Source organism: Propithecus coquereli, unplaced genomic scaffold, assembly GCF_000956105.1.
Source record: "Propithecus coquereli isolate 6110/MARCELLA unplaced genomic scaffold, Pcoq_1.0 Scaffold689, whole genome shotgun sequence".
Classification (NCBI taxonomy): domain Eukaryota; kingdom Metazoa; phylum Chordata; class Mammalia; order Primates; family Indriidae; genus Propithecus; species Propithecus coquereli.
The window spans coordinates 505,339-516,047 of record NW_012152940.1 but is presented as its reverse complement, the minus strand read 5'-3'; the positions used below and the strand labels follow the sequence as shown (position 1 = coordinate 516,047).

The 10,709-nt window shown below is 61.5% G+C and overlaps 1 protein-coding gene across 1 annotated transcript; it reads right to left on the bottom strand.

Moving 5' to 3' along the window:
* Nucleotides 1–671: 671 nt before the first annotated feature.
* On the bottom strand, nucleotides 672–10,483 carry RASGEF1C (RasGEF domain family, member 1C; the record flags this gene model as incomplete). The annotated part of the gene is made up of 5 exons (XM_012660887.1): nucleotides 10,307–10,483; nucleotides 10,063–10,185; nucleotides 8,901–9,038; nucleotides 1,741–1,941; nucleotides 672–746 (listed from the first exon to the last, which is right to left on the bottom strand). Coding segments are annotated over exons 1-5 (714 nt in total), but the record flags the coding sequence as incomplete, so codon positions are not given.
* Between the last annotated feature and the right edge of the window lie 226 nt (nucleotides 10,484–10,709).

The following is a 10,709-nucleotide window of genomic DNA, read 5'->3' as shown; positions in this document are numbered from 1 at the left end:
TGGGAAGCCGGGGTCAAGGATGCCCTTTAAAGTGCGGATGCCGTTGCCAAGCTGCCCTCCAGAGTGGCCGCGCCCGGTCGGACGTGCAGAGCGCGCTTTCCCTGCACATGCACGACGTGCCCACCTTTGCTTACCTGAGAGGTGAAATGCAATCCCGTGTTTAGTCTGCACTTCTTTTATTACGAGGGCAGAAGACACAGTGCTTCGGTTCTGGCTCGGATTTAGCCGTTGGAAAGCACCAGGCACCGGCTCTCTGGGCTCCCGGAAGGGCGGGCGGGGTCGCGATCCCGGTGTGCGGGGCCGCGCTGCCCGGGACCCCTCGCTCTGCCCGGCCGCGCGCACGGCCCGCGCTTCCCCGCGTGGCCGCTCGAGGGCGCCGGCGCCCGCCTAACGCACCCGAGCGCGCGGCCCGGCGGAGCCCGAGGCGCCCCCCGCCCCTCCCGACCCAGCCTGACCCGAGGCGCGCCCGCAGCCGGTTCCGGCCGCCCCTCCCTGGGTGGGTGACCCGCCGGGCACGTCCCGCCTCGCAGGCTTCCCGGGGTTCAGGGGCCGTCGCGGCTGCCGGAGGGGCGCGGGCCGCGTGGGGGCCCCCCAAGCCCGTCTGATGCTCTCGGGACCCCCAGAGTGGGCAGTCCCCGGGATGAGGGGTCACTGCCGGGACAGCCCTCTACCTTCGAGCCGGCCAGCCGATCCTTGTTCCCGAAAGCCTGGACGAACTCCTCAGGCCCGACGTGCCGCAGCCGCTCCTGCGCGGGGACGGAGGAGAAGGGCGGTCTGCGGAGGGCGCCTGCTGCGGACGCACCCCGTCCCCGGCCCCCCGCGAAGGTCTCTGCACCTGCCCTTCACGCCGGGGCGCGGAGACCCTGCTGTGGGCTGTCGCGGGGCTCAGGGCCGTCCGAAGGAGGCAGCCCTCCTTCCCCAGCCCGCGGGGTCGGGGAGCAGTGCCTGCGGGGAGACGCCAGGGGGCGCAGGCTCGACTCCCGGTACCGAAATGACCTGCTCCCCTGGGGGCGGCCCGGTGGCCAAGGGCATGGGACTGGGCTCAGAATCGAATCCTGGCTCTGTCCCTTCAGCAAATCACGTAACCTTTTGTGGCCCTGGTTTCCTCATCTGTGAAAAGGGAACGATACCTACCCGGCAGGAGGATGGGAACACCAGTGAGCCAGCGCGTGCAAGCGCGCGCAGGGCGCTGCCCCGGAAGCAGCAGGGACGCTACAGGCGGTGAAGGTTTAACAGGAAGAAGCCTGCTCCCAGCCCCCACTCTGGGTCGGGCCCACGGCCTTGCACCCACAAGGAGCCCAGTGTGCTGAGGGCTAGGCCGGGGCATCTCCTCTGCAAGCACGAAGGGCTTGTGCAGCTGCTACGGAAAGCTGGGGCGGGCACAGTGTGTCTGTGAGTCCTGGATGGGAAAACTGAGGCCCAGGTGGGGAAGGCACCAGTCCTAGGAGGATCACACGACAGGTGGCGTCAGAGCTGAGCCCAGTTCCTCCCTCCCAGGCCCGGACCCTCAGGCAGACCAGGGACAGGCACCTCCAGCCCTCTAGTTCCTTGTGCCAGTGCTGGGAGACTGCTCCAGGGCCCGGAGTCCTCCGGAGATGCCAGCTGGCCCAGCGTGACAGGCCCAGGCCCTGGGTTATGCTGAGACCAGGTAGGGGTGGTGAGATGGAAGGGGAGGGTGGCCGTTGTTCCCTGTTGCTCCCTGCTCCGGGTCTGGGGGGACGGCGGCGCGGGCCTGCTCACCAGCTCCACGTGCGTCAGCTGCTGCGCCAGCGTGTAGGGGTCACTACAGACACCGAGGAGCTCCCGGTGGATGGCGGCTGGCGGCTTGGTCCTGTAGGAGATGGGCTTGTTGGCGCCCACCAGACCTTCCGGCCCCTGGCCCAGGGCCGCCAGCCTCTGGTGCAGAGCCTGCAGGAGCTGCTGCATCCGCTTCCGGTATGCCTGGGGGCGGGGGCGGGGTGGGAAGAGCGCACTCAGGCCCGCACACGCATCTCCAAATCTCCAGTGTCAGAGGAGGGCAGGCTCCCAGGCTCCAAAGGGAGGGGACCTGCCCCACCCTGAAACAGGACCCAACCCCGGGCAGATTGGGGAGAAGGATGCAGGGATATGGGGGGAGCTGAGAGGAGCACACATGAGGGAGGATGACACAGTGTTGCGGGGCAGCTCTCTGGGCAGCAGGGCAGAGTGGGGTGGGTGCCGCCAGGACACCAGAGGAAGGGACAGAGGAGGGAGACGGGGAACAGGCCCTGCCCTGGATGACTGGCCTTTTGTCTGGCTTTGATGGGCCCATCTCCCAGACCCAGCTCAGAGAGGCCTCCCCTGACCAGCCCTGCTTACCTGCCCTCTGCTCCCAGCAGTTCTCATCTGGGTCATCCCATGTGACTTCTTTTACGGGACCACTGTGAAGACAATCAGGTGTGTTTACTCCTGCACTAGAGTGACAGCTGCACAGGGGCTGGGAGGTCCGTGTTGCGACCTCCGTGTTAGCTGAGCCCAGCGCTGTGCACGTGGTGGGCGCTCCACAAAAAGTTATCACACCAGCGCGGTCCCTTCCCGGCCGGCCCGGGGGGCCAATTCCTTGTTTTGGCCCTTGCCTTGGCGGGTTCCGGGGTTGGAGGGGCTTGGCCCTCTTCAGGGGGCCTTTCCCTTTCCCTTCCCGGGGAACTTGGTTTTTTCCCTTTGGGGCCTTTTGTTTCCGAAAATTGCCTTCTTTTCGGTGGGTTTCTTAGTTAGGCCCCGCCCCCCAGGGTTTTGGTCCAACCCACAGAACAGGCCCGAGCTCATCAGCTCATAGCAAATGTCTCCGCCAGAGGTGGATTCGACCCCCCAGGAGCCAAGGAGTTGGCCTGGTGCTGGCGGAGGCAGCGTGGGCAGCTGGGAGCCAGGCCTCTGGCGATGGTGCGCCATCAACCAGACAGCTCGTGCCCAGAGGCCTTAGAAAGTAACAGGTGGTGAATAGTCAGAACTGCTAGGTAGTCAAGATAGGGTGAGTTTTCCTTCATGCTCTTTTGAAACACACAAAGCCTGCAGCATTCTGCAGGTGTGGCCTCTGGCATGCTGGCTGTGGGGGCCTGGGGGCCTCGACCGTTTCTTGGGGTCCTGCTGCTGTCCGAGGACTGCGGTGCCCAGCGCTCTTGTGATGGAGGTGGCTCCTCCCCAGCCCCTTATGGCAGTGCTTCTCTGTGAAGCAGCCACAGGCAGCTGCGATAGAGCCCTCAGGACACAAGGAAGGGGCAAGAGGCTGCTTAACCCTAAGCCCATGTCGTGGGGTCAGACCAGAAGGCGCCTGGGGGCTAGCTGGGCAGCGAGTGGGTAACCGGACGTCTGGCTCTTCCGCCTCTTGCCCACCAAAGGAGCGGCCTCTCTCAGCAAGGCTACGTGCCAAGATGTGATCAGCATGCTGCCTCCCAGGTTGTCATCTGAGTTCTGGGGAGATGGGGAGTGGGGTCCGGCCATGCCAGCCCTGGGGGCACAGTCGGCCCCCTGTGAGCCCCCACCCTGCATCACCCTCCACTCTCTCCCCCGCACAGCCAGAGTCCCACGAGCAGCTGCACCGGCCACACGTGTCCTCACCTCCCACTCACTCCTTGGCCACCCCGTCTGGGTGTCACTCGCATAAGACCCTACTGTCACCATAGCCAATGGCCGTTTCTCAGGCTGCATCTTCTTTGGCCACCTCCACCTCAGCCTCCTGGTTCCTCCTGCCTGCCTTTCTGTCCTGGTCTTCCGGTCTCAGTCCAGACCTCTCTTGTCACTCTTTCCCTTGTTCCTGGGTGTTCTGGTTCACGTCCACAGTGTCATTTGATGTCCACGTGTGGACAGTGCCCACGTTTACACACGCAGCGTCCCGTCTGACCTCCAGAGCCACAGGACATGGCGCACCCGAACCCTGCGCTGCACACAGGTGTCCTGCTCTCCCTGCCCAGGGCCAGCCTCATGCACACGGGCTCGGAGCCCCTCCTCCCCACCTCTCCCTCACACCCCTCCAGGCCTCACTAACCCTCTCCATTTCATTTTCTCCTATTTCCACGAGTCTCCACCACTGTCCCTGCGGTCCAGGTCACTGCTGTCTCCCTGGTGGCTGCAGCGGCCTCCCCAGTGGCCCCACTGCACCCAGGCCAGCTTCTCTCCACTCTGGCTACAGAGTGGTCTGTTCGAGGTGCAAATCTGATCACTGCTCCCTCTTCCTTAGGCACCTCCATGGCTTTTGCAAAGACAAAAGCCCCAGTGTGGCGCTAAGGCCCTACGGTCAGCTCTGGCCACGCTCAACGTGTCCCTTGCTCCCTGACTGTGCTCTGGACACAGGTCACTCTTCCACCCCTTTGACCCCTTCTCACCCTGCCTCCCCCATGTCCTGGCAGGGCCTGGGCATCGGTTTCCCTTTTGGCATGTGCCCCTTCGCCGCTGGACCAAAGCTCAGGCACCGTTTCCCCAGACAGGCCCCTGGTGCTCAGAGCACCGCAGCCTTCCGCTGCGCCACGTGCCCACGTCATGGTTTGACAGCCATCGGGGAGACCATTCCAGTCACGTGCATCTCCTCTCCGCAGACCACAAACGCTGCGCTCGGACCACAGCGGGCTGCTCTTTGCTCGTCCCAGCACAAAGGGCAGGGTCTGGCCCACTGGAGGTGCCCAGGAACAGCTGCTGGGTGGGCGACGAGCACTGTCTCACTGCCGACAGTCAGACACTCTCCCGCGAGGGTGGCAGGGCAAACTGCAGGGGCCGCACCACGATGCATCTGTGCCTGTCCCTGTAGAATCATGTGATGGCCCTATTTTTTTTTAATGTAGGTAATTTAGCAGGACTTGTTTTTATTGAACCAATATTCATTCCTAATTATTTCCTGTTTGCTAACTCATTTGGAATATTTCCAGTGGTGTTAACTTAAGCTTATCTGTTCTTTCCTGAACCTTCCGCTCCCCCTCTGATGCGGGATGGTATTTGCCTTTCTGTTTGACTTCCTCTCATTTCCTGATTTCTACACTCTGTGGGTAGATGCTTGGAGACCCCCTAGGTAAATGTGGGCAGGCAGAGACCTAAACCACTGAGAGTGTCAGGCATTCCCTGTTGCTTCGTGAACCCACGTTTACAGAGCACCAGGGTGTGCCCAGGTGGCACAGCACCTCACCCCTCCTGCCTCGGGCTGGAGCCCTCTCTCCACTGACTGCAGCTGGGAGGGTGCCCGGCAGGCTGCGAGGTCTGGAGCTGTCTTCCCATCTCTTGCCACTGACCATCTGCTGCGTGCACAGAGCTGGGTGTGAGGGCAGAAGTCGTCCGAGTGTGGCCTGGGTGGTGGCCGCGACTCTCCAGGTGTCTCCAAGCTCTCTTGGAGTGGGCATTTCACAGCTAGAACCACCTGTCCCTGGCTAGACAAGTGCTGGCCCCTGTTCTCTGAACTTGTTGAAAACCCCCTCCTGAGCCAGCCAGGGCCGACATCCTCCTGGGCTTGGCGCACCCTGAGCAGGCAGGAGCTCGCGAGGTGCTTGGGGCTCTGCTCCTTCTGCCAGCTTGTCCTCAGCATCAGCGTTCTGCCACCTCTGCCCTCGGAGGGAGCCTTGGAGGGCGGCAGTCAGTCCAGCAGATAGTCCGTGAGAGCAAGGGGAGAGAAGACCAGTCCACGGGGAGGGGCTGTCGAGTCATCCGCCTCCCAGGCTGGCCCAGTGTGGCCGGAGCACTGATGTCCTCCTGTCCTTTCTCCCACACCCGGGACTGCCACCCTCTGGGTCTTCCCTGCGCTCCCCCAGCCTCTCTCAGCCTTGGCACTGGCCCCCCTGAGCTGTAACTACTGAGTCCAACCTACCGGGAGCCCCTCAAGGGCAGGGCTGGCCATGACGCACCCCTGGGTCTCCTGCCAGCTCGGGGTGGCCCAGAGCGAACGTCCCAATGCAGTGGTCAGATGCTGGGAAGGCTTCCATGGGAGTCCCCTGAACCCACAGTCACGGAGAATGGCTTCCTCAGCTCCTCTCCAAGTTTTGTTCCCAGCTGCTGAGAGGTGGTGGGGAGTAGGGGCAGGACATGGCAGCGGGGCAGTGGGAAAGAGACTCTGATGAGGAAGCCCCCGCAGAGGGTCCAGAAGGGAGCCCCTCAGTCCTGGCCCTGTGCGTCTGCTCTATGTCCATAAGCTCTGCTGTTCTCATAGCCCTGTAAGGGAGGAATTATCACCTCCCTTTTACAGAAGGAAATTTAAGGCTTGGAGAAGTTAAGTAACTTGCCCAAAGACACACAGCTCTGAAAACACCTGTGCTCATCTCATTACCTTGTGCCTAGAACTTTATATCCTTTGATCCCATCTCTGTATGAGAAATCTTTTAAAAGATAATGCTGAAGTATTTTTGAAGCAAAAGATATAATGTCTATGGTTGGCTTACAACAAATTTGTGGGGAGGGGAAAATGACTGAAGGAATAGAAGAAACAAGTTCAGTAAAAAGTTGGTAATTGTTGGAGCTGGGTGATGAGCACAAAGGAGTTCCTAGTTCCTATTCCTTACATTTGTGCATGTTTGAAATGTTTCATAATAAAAGTTCCATAAAAGTTAAAAAAAGTGTGCCCATGTGCCTGAATTCTGGGAATAATTTGTTTCTCATTATAGCTCACGTTTATCTAGTGCTGAAATAAGAGCACGCATGATTTTGGGGACCCCTTGATGTAAAGCTGTGCAGTGGGGACAGTCACCATCCCTGTTTAGCTGATAAGGGATCTGAAGCTCAGTGTGGCAAAGCCCTTTGCCCAGGGTCACGGCGCTGTGGTTTCTGAGTCTCCACCGGGGCAGGCTGAGGTGCTCTAAGTCCTGTGGACTGGACCTTGTCAATCTGGTTCTGTGCTCCTCTGTGCTGTGTGGGAGGGCAGCAACCTGCAGTCTACCTGCCACCAACCTGTGTAAAGGGCCAGTGCCCAGAGGACATCCTTTTCGGGTGGGTGCTTTTTTGTGGCAGGGCAACTTGGGGATACTGAAGACACCAGGGAGCACCCCAGGCCGGAGCCAGGGTGGGGTGGGGGGCCTCCTATTCTAGTCCACAGCACACAGCCCTGGTGACAGGCCTGACAGGTTCTCAGGGTTGGTGAAGAGGCACTGGCTCCCCAAGGGGAACCAGCTCCGGACTTACCCCTATCCCCCACCACCCAGACACGGTTCTGCCAATGCCAGGCAGATCAAATAAGGGAGGAGAATCCTGTCTTGTCATATGACTTAGACCTCACTGCTGCTGAAGAGCTGGAGGCGTCCCCCTGGGGGAAGGAGGACGGATAAAGCAGGAGCCTGCGCTCTCAACCCCCTGCATACCCTCTACCCCACCCACCCACCTACCATCCCCACACCCATCCCTTCTCCACACACGTGCTATCACACGCCTCCGCTTTATACCCACAGGTCCGGCAATTCACTCATCTATCCTTTATCCTTCTAACATCCACCCCCTCACCCATCTACCCACCCACCCAGCCACCCACCATACACCTTTCACTTGTACTCATCTCTTCTCTGCCCACAGGCTATCTCCCCTCTATACAGGTAACCTACCCGTGGTTCCAGCAATTCACTCATCGGTCCCTCCTCCTTCCTTCCTAACATCCACCCACTCACACGTCCACCCACCCACTCACCTTCCCATCCATCTAGTCATCCATCCACCCATGTACCCATCCACCTTCCCTACTTTTCTGCCTCCCACCTTTCCATTAATCTTTGCACAGCTGCTCACCCCATACATCCACCTGCCTATGCAGTTACCCAAACACCTGTTCCCCCGTACACCATCCATAAAAGGAGCCAGCTGTCCACCCAGCCAGTCAGCTGGCACCCACTCTCCCTGACCCCATCTATCCAATCAATTCTTCCCTGACCCTGTTCTGTGCTGTATCCTAAGCCAAGTGTCCCGATCCTGAGATGGCATTATGGCTTCCTGTTGCCCAGTCTGCCTTAGCAGTCTTCCTTTGTCTTACATGCGGCTGGTTCTGCCATGTCCAGACCCACTTTGGGGCACATCAGTAGGTACCAGCTTGCCATGTTCGGTTTCTTCCTAAAGCAACTGACATGCCCCCACCCATGTTCTCTCTTTCCAGATAATGCAATACCAACGTTGCCCACAGCGTTATTCCGGGGATGCTGATAAATCTGCCCCTTCTAAATATTCCAGGAGACACCTGTCGCCATAACCTTGGGAGCTGAAGATTTTTGTCGTCCTTTCACCCATAAGGGAAGTGGGGCTCAGAGACCCTTAAGTGCTCTCCCCAGAGCAGAACAGCCGGGAGAGGAGAGTGGGCGCCGGCTACAGAGGCACCTCGTGCCCGGCACACCTGCTGCTTCCCAGCCACTGGGGTCTCCCAGCACAAGGGCCACATTTACCTGTCATGTGGTTTCGGCTGCAGGGGCGCCTCTCCCCGCCTCTTCCCCTAGCCTGCAGGGTTTACAGCTTACCCTTGGGGCTGAGGGGATCCGGAGAATCTGCCCAGACAGTGAGTGGTCCTTATCCCCACCCCTCTTGTTCTTTGGTTCATCCTGCAGAGCCCTTTTCCTGCCCCTGATTTGCAGGTCCTTGCTCAGGTCAGAACACTGACCACCAGCCCAGCCCTGGACGTGGCGCCGGGCAGGAGGAGGGAGGTCTCTGTGGCAAGAGGCCAGGACGAAGGCCGAGCCACACCAAGAGCCACCAGTGGGCTCCCTCCCCCACCATCGGAGGCCTCCGCGAGAGCAGTCCGGTGACAGTGAAGAGTCAGGCCTGCGCCCGAGGCCTGGGCCCCCTCCCTGCTCTGCAGTGCCTGATTTCCTGCGGGTCAGAAAGGGGCTGACTCTGGAGGGCGGCAGTGTGCAGCGTGGGGGACAGAGCTCTGAGGGGGCCCCACAACCGGCTTGGCCCGGATGTGAGCGTGCGGAGAGCCAGCGGCCCCGCCCGGGTTCGCCCACCTCGTCGCAGGGGGCGATGCGGCCCGCCACGTCCTTCAGGTGCCCGATGGCCGACTCCTCCTGGAAGTCCCGCGGGAAGGTCTCCGTCCACTCGGCCAGCAGCTGCAGCAGTTTGGTGCCGAACTTCCGGACCTGGGCCTGCAAGGCAAGGCCGCCGGGGTGGGCCACTGGGTGCGGGCGCCCGGCCGTCTGGGCACGGGGTGGCGGTGCCGACCCTGCTGGTTCCCCCGGGGAGTAGAGGGGGACAGATGCGCATTTGGGGCGGGGCCATCTGTGTCCGCCTGCCCAGCTTCGTCCTCCCTTTCTGCGGCTCCATTTCCCCCTGGGGACTCGCTCTCCCTCACTTCCGCCCCGGGGCGGGCCCAGATTAGTGTTGGCCAATCAGAGCATCGCACACTTCCATCCTGCACAGTGACTGGCTCACAGGTGGGCATGTGACCTAGGCTTGGCCAACGAGGTTGAGACTTTCGCCGACCTGTGGCGAATTGCTCTTCCGCGTGGTGGGAGCTGGTAGAAGGCGAGCCTGGCGCCGCAGGCCGCTGTGCCCGCGCAGCCGGGCGAGGCCGGCCGGCCGGGAGCCAGCAGCAGGGCGTTGCAGGGAGAAGTACCCCAGTTCAACGCTGTTCTTTGAGCTCCTGGAGCCTGCGGTACCTGAGACCTCAATGTTACGTGAGCCAGAAGTCCCTTTGCTTTAGGCCGGTCGAAGTCGCGTTTCCCTCACTGTGACAGCAGAGCGACCGCCACGCCAACAAGTAGACAGTGGCAGCCCCCGGGATCCGCCAGGAATGGAGGAAGTGTCGTGGGAACCATGGGAAGGTCGGGCCCTTCAGCGGGCCCCACGGGGAGGGAAGGTGGAACAGGTGCGGGCGGAAGGACGCCCAGCGGAGGCTGCGGGGCCCCCCCAGGCCGCAGACGCAGGGTCCTACTGGCTGGGCTCCCGGTACCGGGTCTGGGCTTAACGGAGTTCAAGGGCTCCCGTAGGGCCTCAGAAAACTGCACGGGAGTTAAGGGTCCCTGCTGGGTCCCTTCTGGCTCTGGATCTCAGACGGGCCAGAACCCCCCGTAGCCACCCTGTCAGAAAAGCAGGGACAGTCACTGCCTCCGTGAGATGGCAGGGGGTGCGGGTATGCTCAGAAGCCCCCTGGCCTGCCCTGCCTCTCACCTTGTCCAGCACCGGCTTGTCCAGCTCCTGCTGCTCGATGCACAGGTGGCAGACCCGGGCGAGGAGCTCCTGGGGCTCGATGAAGAGGCGAGAGCTCAGCAGGAAGGTGAAGATGTAGGCTTTCTGGGGGACACATGAGAAAGAGGGCACTCTCAGGGGGGCATAAGGAGGGGCATGCCTCCCAGCCTGCCCCCCCCCCCCAACAGGTCCAGGGCCACTCCCAGCCCTGTGTCTCACTGCCCACCTCGGGGTAGTAGTCGGCTGTGGGTACCAGGTGCTGGATGAGGGTTTCCAGGGAGGCTGAGGATGGAGCTCCGTCCAGGAGGGGCTGCCTGGCCTGCTCGCCATCTGTGGGCTCGGCGGGGACTGGGCTGAGGTTGCCTGGGGTGACCATGTCGGAGGTGCTCAGCGTCTGGGGCATGCCTACCTGTAATGGCAAGGAGTGGCGGGGGCACACCGGGGCTGGGGCCTGCTCAGACTGGGTGGGCTCTGCCTCCCACAGTAGCTTCTGTGCCCGCTTGAGTCCAGGGATCATTTCCTGAGAGGGCTTCCAGGGACCCTGCAGCACAGCCTCCATTCTCCTCCTTACAGCCCCTCAGCTCTCTCACCTCTTCTCTATTCTCAGCTTCCCATTTAGGGCAGGCCCC